The 23,371-nt window shown below is 42.1% G+C and overlaps 1 protein-coding gene across 7 annotated transcripts in view; it reads right to left on the reverse strand.

Moving 5' to 3' along the window:
- Positions 1–1,580: 1,580 nt before the first annotated feature.
- Positions 1,581–23,371, reverse strand: part of B4GALT4 (beta-1,4-galactosyltransferase 4) — a 42,163-nt gene continuing 20,372 nt past the window's right edge. For 5 of the 7 annotated variants that reach the window (XM_053565503.1, XM_053565508.1, XM_053565507.1 and 2 more), the window contains 6 exons: positions 20,838–21,235; positions 16,721–16,953; positions 13,643–13,830; positions 8,984–9,106; positions 6,753–6,857; positions 1,581–2,455 (listed from right to left, as the gene is read on the reverse strand). In XM_053565503.1, the coding sequence (XP_053421478.1) occupies positions 2,323–2,455; positions 6,753–6,857; positions 8,984–9,106; positions 13,643–13,830; positions 16,721–16,953; positions 20,838–21,090 (1,035 nt within the window). In that variant the 5' untranslated portion in view covers positions 21,091–21,235 and the 3' untranslated portion in view covers positions 1,581–2,322. Of the gene's footprint in view, positions 2,456–6,752; positions 6,858–7,988; positions 8,256–8,983; positions 9,107–13,642; positions 13,831–16,720; positions 16,954–20,837; positions 21,236–23,371 lie in introns of those variants that run through there. The other 2 variants (XR_008374952.1, XM_053565509.1) reach the window with 2 other exon arrangements.

Genomic DNA, 23,371 nt, shown 5'->3' on the forward strand with positions numbered 1-23,371 from the left:
TCCTTATCACAGCAGGCATACCTGTCACTACAACATTCAAAATACTTGGTCTTTCTGTGGCAATTGACTATAAAAAAAAAAAAAGAAGAACTGCACAAGGCAGGAAAGGGGGACATCAGTTGCTTTGAAGCTGAACTCCCCAGCCCAGCTGGGAGGTGAGAGCAGAGGGGATGGTGGATGGCAGGCAGCAGCCACGGGCCTTAGCATCCCCAGAAAGTCACTATCCCCTGACTCCCAACACAGGGAATGTACCATAATGTTGGCATAAAGGCCTTAAAAAATTACCTTCTTCCTCAAGAAGTGTCATAACAACTCATGTAAGTAACTTGTACATTATCTTGATTGAAAGATTATTTGAAGTAAGAAGCACAGTTTAGTAGTTCCCAGCGCAGTAAAAAATGCAGATGCTATTAATAGCCAAAAAAAACCACAGGGAGTTTCTACGTGTTATTAACTATGTTCCATTTCCATTGAGAAAGAGAGTTCTCAAACATGGATCCTCAAATTCTTTGCACCCACTGTTCTCAACCATGACCAGGAAGGGACCCACGGCCTTCAAATTACTGTTAGTATGTTCAAACTTAAGAAAATTGGGACAGAATGCTAGGGAAAGGTCCTGCAGAGTTGAGGGGAGTGAAGGGAAGACTTACTCAATACATTCCAGCCCCAGTAGCGTGGGCAAAAATTATGAAAACCCTGAGCATTTCTTTGCTAAATAAAGGAAAAACTCAACTTTCACTCCCTGTTCTGAGTTAAAGGTAAACCGGGCTAGCCCTAGGTAAACCTGTCATGTCTATAAAATGTATTGTCCTTTCAAATTTTCCTTCCCCACTTGGCTAGTGACTCCTCCTGTTTTTCTTGGGAACTCCAAACCCTCCTAATCCCTCTCTCTGCTTGGGAAAGATTAGATATTATTTCTACTTATTGGCTGGCTCTCATTCATGTTAAAGTTTAATGGTTATGATATTGTGTAATGATTGAGAGCCCTTGGGGCTTGCAAAATAAGCACAATACTTACCTACAAACTTCCATATCTACATTATTTATGTGTCCATTCACCTGAGCAAATAGAATTTTCTTATTGCTGTTCCCATCCAGTACCTGTCTCCCATTAACTTCCTTGGATTCCCTCCCCCATGCTCAACCCCTCCCTGGGAATTCCGAGTACTGAGGTCTTCTCTCCCCAATTATTGCCACTGCCCAAATCAGTGTCATGGCCCCACCATCCTTCCAAATCAAAGGCTTCCCAAGCCCTGGGTCCCTAAAGGGCAAGCTCCGTCCCTTCTCATCTCACTGGCCCTGCTGCTCCCACTATCGGAAAGGAGGCGGCGCAGACGACAGAGAGGACAGAAACATGGAAAGGACCAGGGAACAAGACCCAGAGGCGTCTTCCACAAGACTGGAGCCAGACACACAAGGAGGTTGTGCACGGGTGAGAAGAACAGGGGAGGGCAATGCAAGGATGAAAGAGAGAGTGGGGGAGTTTGTTCTGTTTTTAAGCTGTTGAGAATTATAAATATCAAAATGAATATACCTGTAGGCCTCAAATAACAGTAAAAACACAAGACTGAACACCCAGAGCTTTTTCATATTTTATTACAGAGGTATTACTAGTGAAGACATAATTTGGAAACTGCTAATTCATATCCTACATGTACAAAATCATTTTACAAAAGTGCTTAAAAACTAGTAGATGTGTTCTCTGCCGGGCTATTGCTGGAAGGCATAGTACTGCAGAGCAGTGGCTGCAACCCGCACGCAGCTGCTGCTCTGCATCCCACACCACCTCCTGCTACCCCTTCATTCCCAAGTTCACCACATCTTAATGCTTTGCCTTTTCTCTCCTCTTCCATAGCCTTCTTTTCTGCCCCCAATGCTTCACAGACAACCATGCAGGATAAACAAGTAACAGAAACACATTTTCGTACCTTGCTTTCTTGGGCGAGAACAATTCTGGTTCTCTGAGACATTAGGTAATATTATTTCCTGTAGCCTTTCACCCCTCTAATATGTCACTTCAAATGTAAATAAATCTCCTTCAACCAGAGTTCTCACACGGTCTTCATTATATCCTTTGAGTTGTCCTTTCACATTTAGACCTTTAAGTATCCACGTCACAAGATTTAACCCTCACGATCAAAACAACTAAGAAAGCTGTCTTGTTATAATTATTTTACATTCCATATCCGCTAAGAAAATATAAAAAGGAAAAACTCAGCTCGATAATTAGCTGCAACAGGTTCTGAATGTGTGCTACTAGAGATGTCTCTAGGCCAAAATTATTGCAATAACATAATCAGTTCTTCCAAAAATGATGCAGGGTCATGCACTAGACCAGAAGTCCACTGTGACGTTGATATATAAAGGATTGTATTCCACAGACAGTAATTTATAGGAACAACTAGCCAACCCATCTGTTTTCCACACTCGTGATACCTGATGTAAGAGCTTCATCCTAAAAGATTAAAATAAAAAAAAGTGAATCATAAGTTTTCCCCTTTCCCCAAAATGTGGCATAATTATTTTTATAAAATTATTGTATCCATTGGGTTTCCTACTACAAAAAAAGTCTGTGCTCCCCATCGAAGGTAAGAGACACCAATGATAGCCAAGTTTCATGCATCAGACCCCATGTGGGACTGTGGGAGCCAAAGGTGACAAGAGTCACGGCCCTGGGCGAGCAAACATCTACAAGACGGAGGATGTGCAAGAAACACGGGCATAATGAGGTATGTGCCACCCACGCTAACAGATCCTTAGATGAGCTTCAGGATGTCTCTGAAGACGCCAATGTTGTTGGGAAAATTTTGTGTCATAAGCAAGGAGGGTACAAAGCTTTCATAAAAATCTCTCAAAAAAGTTAAGGTGGCGCCTGTGGCTCAAAGAGTAGGGCGCCGGTCCCATATGCCGGAGGTGGCAGGTTCAAACCCAGCCCCGGCCAAAAAAAAGAAACACTAAAAAAAAAAATAAAAATCTCTCAAAAAAGTTAAAACGTATGTAAATAAGGATGAACAAGGGGCACCCAACTCCATGAGGGAGTCAGGTGAGAAGGGACATTTCATTGAGGCTTCACAGAGGAGAAATTCACCAGGTGAGGAAGGTGAAGGATAGGACACCCCAGCTAGGGTGACCACTCTGAGTAAGATTCACAAACACACAAAAGAGCAAGATGCATTCTGAAGAAGGATCTGGAATCTGGGAAGACAAGTGGGCAGCAAACAAAATAGATTTCTACTTGCTTCATAGCGAAAAACAATAAACTTTGGTTACATGTAACAATATGGCTAGAGATCAGAAGCATAATGGCAAGCTACATAAAGTCAAAGAAGCACAGATACAGTGTGATTTCATTTATACAGAGTTGAAAAATATGCCGAACTAAACAATCTTTTGTTTATGGGTCCAAGCATACAGGAAGACCAGAAAACCAAGAGCCAGAAGAAATAATTATCATTATCACAAACAATTATCACAAACATTCAGTGAAGTGTTACCTGTAAATAAAAGGGAGATGAGGGGAGAATGGGAAGAGGGAGAACAGGGGATGAGGGAGGCCCACATAGGCGATGGGACCCTGTGCTTTGGGTGGGAGATGCCAGCAGTATTCATGGTATCAAGAATCTTTCATATGGGGCGGTGCCTGTGGCTCAGTGGATAGGGTGCCAGCCCCATATACCGAGGGCAGGTTCAAACCCAGCCCCAGCCAAACTGCAATAAAAAAATAGCCGGGCGTTGTGGCGGGCGCATGTAGTCCCAGCTGCTCAGGAGGCTGAGGCAAGAGAATCACTTAAGCCCAGGAGTTGGAGGTGGCTGTGAGCTGTGATGCCACAGCACTCTACCAAGGGCGATAAAGTGAGACTCTGTCTCTAAAAAAAAAAAATCTTTCATGATTTAGAAGTATCCTTTTGAACTTATTCAATAATTTTTTTTAATGTAAAGAGAAAAATACATGCCTATGAACACAGACTAGGAAGACAGAGAAAAGATAAGTAGCTGTTTTATGAGAGTAGTAAGCTCTAACAAAAGGGCTAAAACCTTTTAAATATTGTTTTAAAATATTAACTCTAACAGTCTTTTACTGTTGGACTAAAAGCCCTTTAATAATGTTTAAAAATGTAGATGCTAACAAAAGGGCTAAAATCCCCTTAATACAATTTTAAAATTAAGGAAAAACATCAGAACAAAGAAATACAGAATCTTCAATCAGAGCCCCATAAAGAACGGGCTGACCTGTCAGGGTTCCTTGGTTAAAGGGACAAACCTGGGGCAGGAAAAGTACAAGATGAGCCTAAAACATCTCATTGCATCAGAGCACAGGAAGGAAGCTCTCAAAGACTACCGTGGTTACATTAAAAGGATTCAGCCCAAAGAGGAGACAATTTGAATACCAAGAAATATATGAACTACATCCTGAAGTATGCTAAGAATACCAACTCGTGGGCGGCGCCTGTGGCCTGTGGCTCAGTCGGTAAGGCGCCGGCCCCATATACCGAGGGTGGCGGGTTCAAACCCGGCCCCAGCCAAACTGCAACCAAAAAATAGCCGGGCGTTGTGGCGGGCGCCTGTAGTCCCAGCTACTTGGGAGGCTGAGGCAAGAGAATCGCTTAAGCCCAGGAGTTGGAGGTTGCTGTGAGCTGTGTGAGGCCACGGCACTCTACCGAGGGCCATAAAGTGAGACTCTGTCTCTAGAAAAAAAAAAAAAAAGAATACCAACTCGTTAGTCTGAAAAATTATTAATCAATGCTTGATTCTTTCCCTTTATTCTGCCTTTCCTATAAAAACTGTTCCCTCCAATACTCAACTGAGGAGAGCAAGACTTCTCTGTAGAGAAATTTAGTAAGCTCAGAAATAATAATAAAATTAGAGGGCGGCACCTGTGGCTCAGTGAGTAAGGCGCCAAACCCTTATACCGAGGGTGGCGGGTTCAAACTCGACCCTGGCCAAACTGCAACAAAAAATAGCCAGGCGCCTATAGTCCCAGCTACTGGGGAGGCTGAGGCAAGAGAATTACCTAAGCCAGGAGCTGGAGGATGCTGTGAGGTGTGATGCCACAACACTACCAAGGGTGATAAAAGTGAAACTGTCTCTACAAAAAAAAAAAAAGAAGAAGAAGAAGAAAATTAGAATAATACAATTTTGCACCCCTCATTACACCGGGGGGAGGGGGGGGCGCATGATAAACTGCACATGAACTTTATGGCCACCCTGTATAATAAATTTAGGACTCCAACATCAATGACTGTTCAAATCATTAATTGAAAAACTGATGGAGAATTTCATAATGAGTAGATTAGACTAACAATAGATGCACAGATCAGTCCTGATATTACAAAAAAGGCACAACCAAAGATTACATCTTTCAGTCGTGATACAAGAGGAGGTACACAACACCATCAATGACACATTCTTGCTCAAAAATAGTATCTGGAATCTGTCTGAGTCTCCAGGAATCTAATTCTCAGTTTACGTGAAAATACAGAGGTCAGAGGAACACGTTAAGTTATGCCACCAGGATGCAATTGGCAAAATCCATAATGTAAGAGATTCTGTTGGATAAATGACCTGGTTTGTTCAACAAATAAACTGTAAGAAAAAGAAAAAAGAAGAAGGGGAAGAGGTGGCAGAGCCCGTAGCTCAGTAGATAGGGCGCCGGCCACATACACCGAGGCTAGCGGGTTCAAACCCTACCTGGGCCAGCTAAAACAATGACAACTGCAACAACAACAACAAAATAGCTGGGCATTGTGGTGGGCGTCTGTAGTCCCAGCTATCTGGGAGGCTAAGGCAAGAGAATCGCTTAAGCCCAAAAGTTGGAGGTTACTGTGAGCTGTGACGCCATGGCACTCTACCCAGGGCGACAGCTTGAGACTCTGTCTCAAAAAAAAAAAAAAAAAAAAAAAAAACAGAAGGGGAGGGGAACTTACTACAGATTGAAAGAGATCAACCAAATGCAACACAGACCTAGTCTAGATACTGATCTGAACAAACTGTTAACAAAAAGTTTTCATGAGGTTATCAAGGAAATCTGAACACTGACACCTGATGATACTAAGGAGGAATTCTTAATTTTAATTATGATAATGGTACTGCAATTCTTCTTTTTTAATATCTTGTATTTTAAGAATACATAGTGAATTGGTGTGTGTCACACTTTATGGGGGCAAGACATGATTGCAAGAGGGACTTTACCTAACAATTGCAATCAGTGTAACCTCGCTTATTGTACCCTCAATGAATCCCCAACAATAAAAAAAAAATTAAAAATAAATAAAAATAAATAAATAAAAAAAGAATACATAGTGAAGTATTTACACTGGAAATCCTGTGATATCTGTTGATGTCTGTGATTTGCTCCTAAATAATCAAGAGGAGAAGAAAAACGTGAGGAAAAGAAGAGAGGCTGTCACTTGCTAACTATTAAAATGGGGTTCAGTGTACCAATCTCTCTACTTCTGTGACTGTTTGAAGATTTCCTTAACAAAAATCTTTCTTTTTTTTTTTTTTGAGACAGAGTCTCACTTTGTTGCCCTTGGTAGAGTGCCGTGCCATCGTAGCTCACAGCAACCTCAAACCTTGGGCTCAAGCGATTCTCTTGCCTCACCCTCCCAAGTAGCTAGAATAACAGGCACCAGCCACAACACCCAGTTATTTTAACAAAAGGAACTGGCTTATCTGATCAAATTCAGCATAGTCTTTACCGACAGGCAAGGGTAGCCTGGGTAGCTTGCCAGGCACGTACATCCAGGACTCACCGTTCTATATTGACCTCATTGCCTCTGTCTCTGGTGTGGAAGATCATTGTATATTTACCCACTTCGGGAATTGGCCGGGATATTTTCATTCTATGGAGCTCGACCCTAGAAAAATAATAGAGGAATTAAAAAAAAAAAAACCCATCCCACCTATGTACCACTAGGGACTTACAAATAATCACCTAAAAAATTTATACACGCACACACACACGGAGTGTCACATATAGCTTGATTATTTAGGTATTAAAAAAGGAAGAAAACCTTCTAAAACTTCAAATTTCCCATGATGGTAGGACCTCAGGCAATAAGCCTATAAAAAAATCACATTTAACATTTACTACTGGGGTACAAAGGAGATGTATCAGTTTATAGTTAGTTATTTTCAAAAAACAAAAACAAAAAACCTGATAAAGTATTAACTTTAAAACATCCAGAAGAGTAAGAGAATCAAGTCTCTCAGGATCCCAATTTACTTAAGAGTTGCCTTCTTCTAACCAAGAAAGAAATACAAACCTAGGTTCAAATCTGGACTCTGCCATTTGCAACCTCAGTAAGCCAGTTCATTATTTCAGGTCTCAGACCCCTTATTTGTCAAGGGACAATGGTGATACCGAGTCGATTTGACTCAAATGACATAATCTGCATGGGGTATGCTTTGCAAACCGTGGTGGTATTTTATAAGCAAAAAAAAGTGGGATGCACAAGTGAATAAATAAGTAGTTAGCAAATAAATCTCAATCAACTTTTATGTTAAAAATCATTCTAGTTTATGGTGGCGCCTGTGGCTCAGTGAGTAGGGCGCCGGCCCCATATGCCGAGGGTGGCGGGTTCAAACCCAGCCCCGGCCAAACTGCAACCAAAAAATAGCCGGGCGTTGTGGCGGGCGCCTGTAGTCCCAGCTGCTCGGGAGGCTGAGGCAAGAGAATCGCATAAGCCCAAGAGTTAGAGGTTGCTGTGAGCCGTGTGACGCCACGGCACTCTACCCTAGGGCGGTACAGTGACACTCTGTCTCTACAAAAAAAAAAAAAAAAAATCATTCTAGTTTATACATAGCATTAGTCATGGCCAGTCTGAAGGCCATGATGATCTTATCAAATGAAAGCAAAACTTGGGGCTCCCCTCTACCTTGAAGCTGAGGGGTAGCAGGAAAAAGTGAAGATATTGATCAGTGCAAAATTCTCCTATTCACCCCGGTTGGGCAGTGAAATGGATTTGAGGAAGATGACAGGGATTGTTTACTGCTAGTCTCTGCTACTCTTACCCTGAAATCTGGCAGATACCCTCCATCCAGTTCACAAGCATGGCCAGCCAGGCTGATAGGCTGGCTGCAAAGAGCTGCTGCCCATCACTATGGCCATTTCTGTGTGGCCCTTTATCAGGAAATCCATTCTCTTCTGCTAGAAATGTGCCAGAGGCTCTCTGCCCAGACATAGGAACAGGACCAGCACGGAGCCCCTCAGTTCTTTCCACTGAAGCAATGGAAAATTTCTGACAGTCACACATCTATTAAATCAAAACCCCAGCTTAGAAATTTCCTTTCCAAGAGGCAACTGCAGGAGGGAAAGGGGAGGATTCCTAATACCCAGAAAGACCCTGTGCTTACAAGCCTGAAAATACAAGCCCTGAGCTCTTGAATGATTACTTAGTTCTAAGAAGTAGGGATACTTATAACTACCTGCCACAAAGCCCAAGTTCAGAGGCAGAATCTGAAGGTAATGCCAGCAGCCCAGAGGCAGGCCTGAGAGTCAGGCCACCAGCTGTTCCCACAGTGCGCGGGGCCGGCTGATGCATAAGAAGGAGAGGACATCCCTCCAGGCTTACAGCTCCTCCCAGGCTATTGGCATTCCCTGCTCTGGACACTGGGAGCTGTGCCAGGATCCCCTGGGGTCTGAGAGAAAAGGGTAAGGCTCATAACAGACCCTTTTGCAAACTGCACTTTTGCAGACACCCTGAAGTTTGAGACTTCACACTCATCAGTGAGATCTTGTCTCAGTAAGTAATTCCCACCAACAAGTCCACAAAGACTGTCACAACACTTCTGGACCCCAAATACTCATGAGCCAGGAATAAGCTGCCACTGGCAAAGAACTATTTGGGCCTCCCTCCACCCTGTTCAATCCCTAATCTGCACTTAGTGACCCAGGACCTAGAGGAAGTATACATAAACGCAGGTTTCCAGAGCCACCACTGATAGCAGAGCCCCGTGAAGGGGACCTTTCTCTGTTGTTCACCTGAGTCTGAGGTCATCGTCTTCGCCTCCCCATCCCCAGTAGTTGTTAGAGAATCCATTCACCTTGAAAAATTGCTCTCTGCTTAGGGCAGTAACACCCCCAAAATATCCATTGTAACGTAACCTGGAGCAAAAGAGAAGGAAAAGGTAAAAACATTAGTATGAAGACCTTTTGTTCTCATAGACCTTTTTTTAATTAGATCATTTACTGCATTTATGGGGTACAATGTGCCGATTTTATATACCGTTTGGAATGTTTACATCAAACTGGTTAACATAGTGTTCACCTCAGTATTTAATTGTTGTGCTTAGACAATTATACTCTACTATTAATATATTTGACATGTACCCTTGCAATATGCACAGTAGGTGAGGTCCCACTGATTACCTTCCCACCACCCAGAGGTCTCGGATTTCAAAGCTGGCCTTCTAGGAGCGCTTGAAAGACCATGCACTGCCCACCCACCTCCCAACTCTCCCAGCCTTCCCTGTCTCGCCTTCTCTCCTCTGTCAAATGCTCACCTTTGCTCACTAAGCAAAGTGTCACTGAACTTATATTGGTGATGTTTCTGTTTACAGGTCTATGGAGATACCTGCAAATGTGAACCACAACATCAGATCTAGATGACATATTTCATTTCATGTGCCAACATACTAAGTGGCAGCAGCTACCAAGGGAACTTGATTAAAAAAGATTCTGAGGCTGTATCCAGGTTCAACATAAACGACTGTCACAATGACTATACACATGTGCACACATGTATGTGCACAAAGACTTCCCAAAAAGTATACACATTTTTAGAAAGGAAAAGACTGTATTAATGTTGTAACACTCAAGCCATGTTGGACTTCTGTACTTATACAAGATACAATATATAAGATAACCAACATTAGCAGTATATATTGAATATTACAATATTAATACAGTTTTTTGTTTTCTTAAAATGTGTATACAGATTTTGGCATAGTGTTTGTGTATTTTTTTTCTTTTCTTTTACAGGGCAGTGGTGGAAAGCAGAGGACAGCTCCTTCACGCACTCTGCACGTCACACACCCTTCTCTGCATGCAGATCTTCAACTCACAGTCTGTTTGCTGAAGAACTCAACACACTTCGATACCCATGAGGTTTCTGTCCTGGCAACTACGTAGAGGATATTGCCTTTCATGTGCAGAATAATAATTAAGTTTTGAGTAGAAGATAGTAATTATGGTTTGGACAGGCTGAATTTGAGATGTCCCTGGGGTTTTGCCAATAAGCAAAAGGATACAGAGGCCAAGCTCACAAGAGGACAGCTACAGACACAGCTTTGGAAAGGAGCTGTCAACGGGTACTAGTTGAAGGCACAGTCATAGAGGAAATCACCTGAAGACAATCTAGTCAGTGAGGAGAGTACAGAGGTACAGGGTGGAGGTAAGCTCTGCAGAGCTGTGAGAAATACTAAGTAAAGGGGGAAGGGGGGGGGGAAGAACAGGAAAATGGTCAGGAGAAAACGCACCTCCCAGTTATACAGGACTCTTATTATCAGTGAGCAAATTAATAATCTGAGAAATAAAGACACCTTAATTGTAACAATTCAGAAATGCAAATGAAGGCAGCTTAATAACTCAGATGTTATGAACTAAACAGATGCGAACATTTGGAGGATTTCCAAATTTAATTAACTTCAGTTCAAACTATTCCAGGACCAATTGCATATTTATGATTTTCTAGATAAGAAGAAAAGCCAAAAGGAAAGATCAATAAACATGTAGACACTTGCCATCTAACAGGTGGTGTCCCAAAAGCTAATTTGTAGTTCAGCTGTTTGTTTCTACGTTCTGAGTACAGCCTGGGGTCACTGCTTAATCTATAAAAGAAATAGATTTACTTATACATCCCTAACTTAAAAGTGTGGGAAATGGTATTTTTGCAACCTAAAACAAACAAAAGGAAATAAAGTGCTTAAAAGGTAATCGTGATTGATGGAGCCATCTACCAGCAGTGACTCACTGCCACGGTTACCAGAACTGACCGGGAAGGGGTTCTTTTGTTTTGAGACAATCTCAAGCTGTCGCCCTGGGTAGAGTGACGTGGCGCACAGCTCACAGCAACCTCAAACTCTTAGGCTTAAGCGATTCTCTCGCCTCAGCCTCCCAAGTAGCTGGGACTACAGGCACCCGCCACAACACCCAGCTATTTTTTTGTTGCAGTTGTCATTGTTATTGTTGTTGTTTTTTTTTTTTTAAGCTGGCCCAGGCCAGGTTCAAACCCACCAGCCTCAATGTATGTGGCCAGCACCCTACCAACTGAGCTACTGGCCAGCACCCTACCAACTGAGCTACAGGTGCCGCCCAGGAAGGGGTTCTTAATCACCTGAAGATCAGCAGCTTCGTGAGGGCACTGTGAGTAGGACCAATGCCCAGGCATACCTTGCCAAGCTTCAGTAAGCAAACACCGTGAGAGAGCCAGCACTGATGGTTTGGTAGTGATCTACCACAACCACCAGCCACTCTGCACAAGACAGCTGGCCAGACACTGTAATACACCAGCCATGTCCTAAAGAGTTGATACTTTAACAGGAGAAATTAGCCCCATCAGGGTTCTGAGGAAGGAGATGCCATTGCAATAGGAGGGGGTGGGTCTGGCAGGATTCAGACAGGTGGAAAGATGGGGGTGTCTCTTGAGGAGAAAACCGCAGGCTGTCTGAGGACCATCTGGACAGGTTTAGCCAGAATAGGCAGGTGCAGAAGAAAGAAGCTGGAAAGAAAGGTTAAGGAACTATGTCTCAGTTGCCTATTAGATGGCAACTATCTAGGTTATTTGCTTTTGGTTTTTCTTATCTGTGAAAGCATAAGTATTTAATTAGCCCAGTACAGTTTTATTTATATTTCTAAAGGACTATAAGGCCCAAGGGTGGGGGAACTGTAGCCATAAAATAACAGTGGAGTCATAAAACAACAGTAGAAAGCAGGCAGTTGCCAAAGGAATTCTGGCCAGTAAAATTTGCCACAGGCTTGCCCGGAGCTTTAGCATTGACCCACAGGCAGTGATAATCAAGATTAGTCTTTGGCTTCATTACAGTCTGAGACACTTGGGCCAAGTTCCTTTAATTTCTTCCCTCCGCATGTGTGTAAAGTGAAAACATGTCTTCTACTTAACACTTGTGAGGTTGGTGAGACCCTTCAGGAGGATGTGCCGACTTAAACTTGGTGGCGCAGTGACACATAGTTGCCAGCAGGGGGCAGACACTCAGCTGCCTACAGCTGAATTTGCCCACGCACAGGGATTCTGCCCAGAGCACAAAGCTAAGGACACAACTCCTACATTATACTTATACATGCCTCTCCCTGGCTACAAAAGATGAGGCCGTTTACATGATACATACAATAAAGTAGAAACATAGACATGACAAACCAGGACCAGAGAAATACTTAAATCAGGACATAAAAGTAGGATAGAAAATACCTTAGAATTCTGACCTGCAAATAAGATTTTTTTCAGTTTCTAAAAAAGGGCCATGGATTTGGCTCAAAGCTTCTTGCATCTAGATCAAAAGAGCAGACACACTCAATTATCTGACTGACATTAAGAAAACCTATCAGTTGCTCAATAGAGACAAAGACTTTCTAATATTTATCTGTAAAAGAAACATCTGGCCAGTTTCAAGCAAACTAAAACAGCAGGAGTCATACATGGGCTGTTTCTTGGACTAGCATCTGATAAAATCCAAAACTGTGACACCAAAGTATGTAAGCCAAAGTCACTTCCCAAAGTCACTTAGGAATGCCCAAGAACTCAGCTTTCTTGTGGTCCAGCTTAAAACAAAGATAAAACCTAGAATCCCAACAAAAGGCCCGTCCTTAAAATAATCCTGTGTGATTGTTTAGAAATGAACTGGGCAAGATGATGGTTAGAAAGAAGTGGGCAATGGAAAAGTTATCAAGTTTCTGAAGCAGAAATGTTCTGCGTTGTAGGCGATGACAGCTTATTAATTTTACATAATACGCGAACAGATGGTGATGTGCTTCTGAAAAAAGCATAGTGTGTTCAGCACTGCTTTCTTCAGTGCAGAAGTAGCTTAAAGAAACCAGAAAACAAAGCCTTTAGATAATAAGATTCAGACCCAAAGATCAAGTTCCCACCAAAGAGAAAAATCCTAAGCTTCCCTCCTTGCCCTCTAGCCCCTTGCCCTCATCCTAATTCAGGCTGTGGGTTCTCCCCTCCTGCACTGCTTTAGCCAATAAATAAAAGACAGACTGCACCAAGCTTTCTCCCGTCATTCCCAGCTGTACCCATGTGTCAACAGCTCCCTATCCCCTTCTATTGGAAATCCAAACTTCTTACCAGACTAAACAAAGCCTGCATTATCTCTGGCCCCTGCCTAGTTTCATCTCTTGCCCCTCTTCCCAGACATTCTAGAATACCAGTGAGCTACATACATATCTCCCCAAACTGTGCCATGCTCTCTGGAATGTTTTGGAACTCTACTAAGAGGCACCTGTCGATTTCACCAGATGAAGATGCTACAGGGTGTTTGCCTTAGCACATTCTCTAATTCCTATCTTGAACTTGAAGCCATCTATCATGGACCATTTTTCTTATTTCTTTAAGACTCTGGGTACTTGCTCCATACAGGGAGGCTTCTCAACCTGAGCAACCCACCAGCACAGCCACCTTACCTGTACCCAGTACTGTTCCTGCCAACGACCAGGTGTCTGGGCTGATCCTCACACTTGTAAATGTTAAAGTCGTTCTCGGGCACCAGGTCCACATCATGGAATATAAAGCAGTCCCAATTTTCTTCCTTCAGAGCTTCCAGGTAGCCCACGTTCAAGAGTTTGGCTCGATTAAACTTTTTATTTCCAGCCTATACATACAAAAATTAAAACTTGAAAAGCTGCTGAGATAAGGTTTCACATTGTTCCCCTCTTCAGTTCTGATTTGGAAATTGCTGTTACTCTTGCTAACACATGAGACTATACTTGTGATATAAAGATCTGACAGAGTGAATGCAATGATCATAAAAGACTATTTCGTTTCCTTCATGCTTCACACATAGTTACATTCCTTCACTTATAAAACATTCCTTAAAATTTGGAGAGCTATAGTTTAATGGTATAGAGTTACAATGCCCAATCCCCGGGGATATGGGTCTGCAGCCTGTTAGGAACCAGGCCGCACCATTTCATCTGTACTTACAGTCCCTTCCCATTGCTCAGATCATCACCTGAGTTCTGCCTCCTGTCACATCAGGGGTGGCATTAGATTTTCACAGCAGTGTGAACCCTGCTGTAAACTGCACTTGCGAGTGATCTAGGTTGTGCTCTCTTTATGAGACTCTAATGTCTCCCTTCCCTTCATACCATGTCCCTGGAAAAACTGTTTCCTGGTGCCAAAATGCCTGGGGACTGCTGGGTTACCGTTTTGATTTTGCAAGATTAAAAAGTTCTGGAGATTGGATGTACAACAATGTGAATATTCATAACACTACTGAACTGTACAGTTAAAAATGGCTAGGAAAGTAAAAATAAATAAAAGTGAAAAAAATGCCAAAGATGGTAAACTTTGTTATGTGTACTTTACCACAACTAAAAAACATTACAACAGGCTGGGTGCAGTTGCTCACAGCTATAATTCTAGCACTCTGGGAAGCCGAACCAGAAGAATTACTTGAGCTTAGGAGTTTGAGACCAGCCTGAGCAAGAGGGAGACCCCATCCCTACTAAACATAGGAAAATTAGCCAGGCATTGTCATGGGGACCTGTAGTCCCAACTATTCAGGAAGCTGAGGGAGAAGGATAGGTTAAACCCAAGAGTTTGAGGCTGCTGTGGGCTAAGGTGACACCACAACACTGTAGGCCCTCTAGGCCTCTGTCTCCATTAAAAAAAAAAAAAGGTACAACAGTTTTAAAACACAAAAATAACTCAAATAATTAAAAATAATGTAGTACAAAAAAGAATAATGTAGTATACACTTAAAATTTATTAAGATGATAGCTCTCATGTTAAGTGTTCTTACTACAATAAAAAAATTCTTTTAAACTCAAAATTTCAAAAGTACTTTTATATTCCACATAAAACTACAAAATCTTCCTTACATATAGACATACTAAGCAGTACTACTGCTTTGCTGTTCAACTCTTAGCTAATCCCAATCTCACCCTCTGTTACAAGTTTACACTAAGCTTCCAAAAGATTTAGTTAATAGCCTACAGAAACAATCAAGAAATCTTGAATTATAAACCAAAAAGGTTATTGCTAATATTTTTAAGCTACTTAAAAGTTGCTTGGAGATCACTGCAAGAAAATCCTGTTATAACACTAATGGCAGAGGACAATCCTGGGGGTGGCCTTATAGAGGGAGATTTGCCACTGAATCGGGGAACAGCACAGTCTGATCAAAGCTGTCCTATAAAAACAAATTTACAGTACTACCTTTCTCATGGTTGCATGGGTCAAATTCCCCAAGAATTAATTCCAGTTCAATAAATAGTTTATCATCATAAAAGTACAAGTAGTTGTCAGAAGCTACCACAGTGTTTTCCTGAAAAGGATAACATAAAGTGGAAATATTTTTCTACTCATAAAAAATAGTATTATACCTTGTAGGTTGCTGTCCTCAATAAGAACTCAAATCAAATAAATGAAACCTGTGGCCAACAATGTTAAAAACAAAAATAATCATGAAAGAATATAAAGTAAAATTTTGTTACAAGCACTAAAAAATGGACACAGATATAAAAGCACATTGATTTTTAAGAGTTCCAGTTTATTACAAAACACATGGCAGAGCTGATCCTCTGAGTTGTCAAAAATTCTACCTAAAACAAACATTATCGATTGTAGTCAATACTACATAAGTAGTTGATGATATTTGTTTTGGGGGATTTTTTGAGACAGAGTCTTACTTTGTCACCCTCCGTAGAGTGCCATGGAGTCATAGCTCACAGCAACCTCAAACTCTTGGGGTCAAGCCTCCCGAGTAGCTAGGACGACAGGCACCCGCCACAATGACCAGCTATTTTTAGAGGCAGGGATCTCGCTCTGGCTCAGGCTGGTCTTGAACTTGTGAGCTTAGGCAATCCACCCGCCTCAGCCTCCCAGAGTGCTGGGAGTACAGGCAAGAGCCACCATGCCCGGCAGTTGATAATATTTGCTTGCATTTTTAGATTCTGTAAGAATTTGAGGGGAGATTATTTCTATGGCCCAGGATAATTTGAATAGTTTAGATAGAGATGTTTAAACTGATGTCTTAGCTCTCTTTTGATAAATTTAATACCAAATAGAGGCATCTTTAATCACCCATTCTGTCGATCTTAGAGCTAAATTCTTCCAAAGCAGCCTTTAGTGTCCCTACTAAATCCTGATTCTGGAAGCCAAATAAGTAGATCAAGAAAGTAAAAATTAAACATAACACGGTTTACATAAAAAATTGTGTCAAAGTTAAAGGCAGAAATGTGGATATAGTCAAGGCTATTAACAGATTATTCTGTCAAATCCTCTGTCCAGGTCCCCATTAAAATAGCTATAGTCAATAACGAAAAGCAATTCCAACATGTCATCATGTGGTGTATAGCAGATGCAGAGGGAGACACAGGGAGTGAGTAAATCTCCAGAGAAAATCCTCAGGCAGTCATTGACTAACATGAAAGGGCTCGCCCAGGCCAGACAAATGGCCATGTGGCCGAGTCCCTCCCATAGAAGAGAAGATGGAGGGCAGGGCCCTCCCCCCAGCCCACCCCAGCCCCCCGACTCACCTGGTGGATGATGTAGATGCCGTAGTCCAGCTGCTGCCTCTGCAAGAAGGGATGAAGATGTTCTAGCAGGTACATCAGGTGTTTCTCTCGGTTCCGGTGTGGAATGAGGATGGCGACCCGTTGCAAAGCCTCGCATTCCTTGGGGTGGTACCGGCCTCTGTGCACTTTGGGATTTTCTGCCTGTACCTCTTCCCAAGTGAGATCTGGTTTGAAAATGAGCTTGCTCTGGCCTCCTACAATAGACAAAGGACACAGGTAATAACAGTACCATCTCATAAAGTGTAGAGAGGCTAACATGAGCTAATACATGCACAGCACTTCGAACACTAGCACACAGGGAGCACTGTGACAGCTTCTGTTATTACTTTAAAGGCTCACTTAGTCATGAACTATAATCTCTCTTAGTCATGAACTATAACCACAGAATCGTAGCACTCGCCTATTAGCTGTGAAAGCAAGTAAAGTAATATAGAAGAGCATTTCCTCGTAGCAGGAATGATCCATCTGTAAATAGGAAATGCAGGCTGCCTTTCCTGGTGACCATGGTAAAGAGCAAAGGTCAGGGCTAGACTAACTCTTCAGATTTGCTTTATACTCTTTTCCTTCTCCAAATTCCAGAAGGAGGGTGAATTCTCTTAAAAATCAAGAGCATGTGAACATTCTAGATTGTATACAGAGTCAGCACATTGTACCCCATAAATGCAGAAATGTACACAGTTATGATCTAATAAAAAAAAAAAATCAAGAGCATGGCATTGAATCAAGCTCCTGGCCAAGGCCCTTTTCCTACTGCTTCGTAAACTCAGGGGCTATCCTGGCTCCCTGGAGGTAAAGCACTGGAAAGGAAAAGAAACCCAGTGTACCAGGTGTGTGCAACACTGTAACAATTTTGTGCCACCATGGCAAACATTTCCCAGGGAGCACAGCATTTGCTCAGTGGGGCTGGAAGGAGCCTGACCAGATGAAGCCCAAGGATCCATAGGAGGAAATGTAGCTCAGCTTTGTTTATCTTTTTTGTTTTTTAACTCTACATACATTGGTCAGGCTGTAAAACCTCAAGGTGCCTGAAAGTTGTACTATCCCCTTCTAAGCAAAGCAGCCCCTTCCTATGTATAAGTCTTTATGCCTTGGTTCACGTAACCATCAGCCTTCCCCTAGCTCCTGGCCATGGCTGCCTGGACCAGGCTCAAGGGTCTAACACCTTAGTTCTCTGCTTAACAGCACCAGAGGTGAGTAACTGCCTCAAGCCACTCAGAGAGAATAACTGGCCTGCAGAGCCTTCCTGAAGGGTCTGAACCCTAGATATACCCGGCAGTCAGTAACACCTAAAAACAAACAGTAAGAAATAAAAGTTACAGGCTAGGCACAGTGGCTCATGCCTTGGGAGGCCAAGGTAGGTGGATTTCTTGAGCTCAGAAGTTTGAGACCAGCTTGAGCAAGAGCAAGACCCCGTTCCTACTAAAAATAGAAAAAACTAGCCAGGTATTGTGACTGACGCCTGTAGTGCCGTCTACATAGGAGACTGAGGCAGAAGGATCACTTCAGCCCAGGAGTTTGAAGACGCTGTGAGCTATGACAGCACAGCACTCTAGCCAGGGCAACAGAGTAAGACTCTGTCTTACAAAAAAAAAAAAAAGAAAAAGAAAAGGAATGGAAATAGAGTTACATAGAAGACAAGAGCTGGAGCTCCTCCTGAGCTACAGAGCTGCTGCAGATTACCAGGGCAGCTATTGAGATGGTTTACTGCCTGGCCTTTTCATAAACCCCATCATTAACCTGACCACATTTCTGTTCTTATACCCTAAAAAAGCCTCACGCAACACGTCTGATATTAACTAGGTCCCTGGCTAACCTTCTCATTGTCATAGTTTTTATGTGTCCTAACTTTCTAGTATCTGTTTCCATTTACTCTCTGTCCATCTCCATTCCACCACCCCCAACCCTCCCCACAGCGTCTTCTCAGGTTCTGTCCCTCCTTAGGTCTCTACTCACTCAGCATCGCATCACTGCCTGTCTATTCTTTATGAATGAATGTACTGCTTAAATATATTCTTAGGATTTGGGGAAGGGGGACACTACAATTAGATTTGTTTTTTGGTTTTTTGTTTGTTTTTTGAGATAGAGTCTCACTCTGTTGCCTTGAAGTTGAATGCTGTGGAGTCATTATAGCTCACAGCAACCTCTAACTCTTGGGCTCAAGCTACCCTCATGGCTCAGATTCCCTAGTAGCTGGGACTACAGGCACTTGCTACAATGCCCAGTAAGTTTTTCTATTTTTAGTAGAGATGGGGTCTTGCTCTTATTAGGCTGGCCTCAAACTCCTGAGCTCAAGCAACACACCAGCCTTGGCCTCCCAGAATGCTACGATTACAGGCATGAGCCACCATGTCTGGCCCCAGATTTGCATTTTAAAAATTTTCCTATCTCAACTGTGTAATATGTGAAGGGAACACACAATCAGGAATTACATTCGGGCTCTTCCATGACTGACTTGAGGACAAGTTGCATGTCAACATGAATACAGAACAAGACCGTGACTCAACTAGGAAAGAGGATCACTGGACTGCATGTTTGTGTCTCCCCCAAATTCCCATGTTGATGTCTTAATCCCTAATGTGAGGCCTTCGGGAAGTAATTAGGTTTAGATGAAGTCATGAGGGTGGAGCCTCTGTGAGATTAATGCCCTCACAAAAAGAGCAAGAGGCATGAACCTCCCTCTCTCCTCTCTCTTCCTCTCCTCCGCATGTGTGAGGAAAGGCCACAAAGACACACTCGTAAGAAGACCCTCCCCAAGAACCTGTCCATACTGCCACCCTGATCTCAAGACTGCTAAATTTATTGTTTATTTAAGTTGAAAGGAAAGACTTCAAAGGGGAATAAAAACATACAACATATTTATGAAATAAACACTAAAGACAATATTGAAAATTTTAATCTCTGCCCCTTGACTTTATACTTTGGCCAATGGCATGTTTAAATGTGACACAAATGGGGGTGGCACCTGTGGCTCAGTGAGTAGGGCGCTGGCCCCATATAGCAAGGGTGGCGGGTTTGAACCCAGCCCCTGCAAAACTGCAACAAAAAATAGCTTGGAATCGTGCCAGGTGCCTATAGTCCCAGCTACTCGGGAGGCTGAGACAAGAGAATTGCCTAAGCCCAAGAGCTGGAGGTTGTCGTGAGCTGTGACGCCATGGTACTCTACCAAGGACGACAAAGTGAGACTCTGTCTCTAAAAAAAAAATGTGACACAAATGGAATCCCAAACATGCTTGCATTTCTCTTATTCATACTCTTTTGTGCCCTACTGATACAATGGGAAAAACATTCCCAGACTAGCCCATTGGTCCCAGGAGGATGGGAGACTACATGTGCTGAGACTTCAGTATGTTCATAAAACGGAACACTATACACCAATGAAAATGAACATGCTATAACCACATGCAACCAGGCGAGATTTCACAAAAAAAATGTTGAACAACAGAAGCCAAACACAAAAGAGTACACCATATATGCTTCCAATTTATAAAGTTCAAAGCAGGAAAAATCTCACGTACAGAGTTAGAATCTTGAAGTCAGGGTAGTGACTAAAAGAAGCATGGGAACTTCCAGGGTTCTAGTAAGATTCCATTTCTTGTTTCTTATTTCTTTTTTTTTTTCTTTTTTTGAGACAGAGCCTCGAGTCACCCTTGGTAGAGTACTGTGGCATCACAGCTCACAGCAACCTCAAACTCATGGGCTTAAGCTATTCTCCTGCCTCAGCCTCCTGAGTAGCCGGAACTACAGGAGCCCATCAAATGCCAGGCTAATTTCTTTTTTTTTTTTTTTTTTCCATTTTCTATTTTTTTTTTTTTTAGTAAAGATAGGATCTCACTCTTGCTCTGGCTGGTCTCAAACTCCTAAGCTCAAGCAATCCATCCACTGTGGCCTCCCAGACTGCTAAGATTACAGGTGTGAGCCACCACACCTGGCCAAGATTTCATTTCTTAATTTACATGCTGGTTAGACAAATATGTTCATTTTGCAAAACTTAACTGAGCTATATACTTTCTGTACACATGTTATATTGAAATCAAAAGTTTGGACGTTACTTCTACAAAAGAAAAAAAGAAACACTTACTGAGGTGTGGAGACACAGAAGGGCAGATGTCAAGTTCTGCCTTTTTCATGGATGCTTCATTAGTCGTAGTTTCTTCTTTCCCCAAAGTTAGGGCCTTATTGAAATTAAACATGAAATCCTTTGCTTTAGGAATCTCTTGAATAACACCCACAAAATAGTCACTGGTGGCCCACCCAACCACCATCACGCATAAGGTAAAAAGCAATAGTAATCGGAATTTGTAGGAAAGGTGGAAAGTCAGGTTGAAGCCCATGTCTTTTCTTATATGAGTAGTATGTATCTTTCTGCTTCACTGCAGGCAAGGAAGCTTCGGGTTAAACTTTTCCAATCTGATTGCAAACTTGATGCCAACTGAAGATGCAATGCCTGCTTTTGCTCAGTAGTTCTGCTCCAACTATCTAAAAGGCAATCACAAAAAGACACGTTTCAAATGGAAATCCTTTCCCGAAATGACTTACTTCAGCACAAACTCCAAACCTATCCCCAACAGACCTCAAAAAAATAAAGTAAGGGAAAACATAAAAATTCTTCTCCTCTGTGAGAGCTAGAGAAACATGGTCCTCAACCACAGGGAATGAGCGCTGTATTTCAATGAGGCATTAGCACAGGACACAGCCCAACAGTGAGTGGGTGGGGGAGGGGAAGAAACACAAGAAACACAACAGAATCCCAACACAGGAGGGTCAACAAATTGCAAAGAATAACGAGTAGAACTATAGCATACAGTTTAAGATCATGAGTTTGAATTTAGACAGAAACTACAGCTCCACTGCACAGAGGCCATGTGACTTTGGCCAATCATTTACCTAAGCCTCAGTTTCCTTATCTGTAAAATGGGGGGGGGGGGAACACCTTCCTAGAGAGGTTATTATGAGACTGGATGACCTAATGTGCATGTGCATATGCACATATATGTAAACTGTTAGCTCACCTCCTGCCCCATACTAAGCACATATTAAATGGTCACCGTCACTGCTGTTATTGCTATCTCCCTTTACACCAAGTGTGTCCAGTGTAGGGATGGCTCACAGAGAGACACACTGATGGCTGCGTAACTCACCACTTTTTTATACTGCATTTCTCACTGTCAGTTGATAAATCACCATTCTGACTTCACAGTTCACTAGCATATGATGGGATAATATAAATTTACTTCTCAGAGGTAGCTATGCTCTTAGTTATTAACAAAAATCTAGTTTTTAAGTACACTTAGCTGAGGGTGCACCCTGGGCCATGGTAAATACATGGAGGTGGGGAATGCTACTTGGCCAGGTCTCCTGGGACCCAGCCAGCAACACACCTTATATCCTCAGATTTGAAACATGCTCTTAGAAGAATGCAGAAAATGCTAAACCAAGGACATGGATGATCTCCATAGACAAACATCCTCAATTAAATGGATAAAGCCCAAAATATTTTCTATGTTAAATAATAACAAGAAAACATTTATGATTGTATCTTAAGGGACAAAAGAAAAACAGAGAGCAAACTATATAGATGTGCTGTGACTACAACTACAGATACAGAATTTTAAAAAAGTCCAAAAAGAAATATACCCAAAAGCTAACAATAATTAGCTTAGCTAATGCAATTAGCTGGGAGTAGATCTTTTTTTCTTTTCTTTTTAGAATATAGTTTTATATTATAGTTTATTTTTATTATATATTGCCTAGTCTTATGTTTATGTATATTTTACATATATAGTGTTACAAATATAGTCCTTTTATAATGAAAACAAGGTAGAGTTTTTTTTTAATTTATTTTTTAAATGAGAAGTCGGGTGGTAGTAACTATCAAAAAAACAGCAAAAACAATCTTAGCAACTCTCAAGTTAGTTTCATATTTACTAGAGGTGGTATTACAAAAATTTAGTCCTAAGTTAGTTTGAAAGAAATCTAAAGGGCCAGGCACAGGCTCACACCTGTAATCCTAGTACTCTGGGAGGCTGAGGCAAGTGTATTGCCTGAGCTCAGGAGTTCAAGACCAGCCTGAGCAAGAGCAAGACCTCCATCTCTAAAAATAGCTGGCACTGTGGTGGGTGCCTATAGTCCCAGCTACTTGGGGGCTTGAGCCCAAGAGTTTGAAGTTGCTATAAGCCATGACGCCACAGCATTCTAGCCAGGGTGACAGAGTGAGACTCTGTCTCAAAAAAAAAAAGAAAGAAAGAAAGAAAAAGAAACCTAGAAAACATTTCTCTCTAAACACAATGCTGTAAATGGAAATGTAAGTTAGGTTCTATGGTCAGACCACAAAAGAGAATCTTTGATGCAGGAAGCAATTAAACAGTTAAGGCCTGTGTTTAAGGTCCTGTGAAGGTAAAATAGAAAGTCTACCCTGAAGACAGTAATAACAGCTAAGAGGGAAAGCGATGTGTGCCTGTACTCTGTGCCATGCACCATGGTTGAATCTTTGCATTAATTTAATTCTCATCTGATTGATGTGAAAACAAAGATCTAGAGAGATTAAGTAACTTGCCAAAACCCACAACTAGTAAGTGGAAAAGCTAGGTCAGAGCTCAGGTGGTCAGCTCCAAA

Source organism: Nycticebus coucang, chromosome 16 (genome assembly GCF_027406575.1).
Source record: "Nycticebus coucang isolate mNycCou1 chromosome 16, mNycCou1.pri, whole genome shotgun sequence".
NCBI classification, from domain to species: Eukaryota; Metazoa; Chordata; class Mammalia; order Primates; family Lorisidae; genus Nycticebus; species Nycticebus coucang.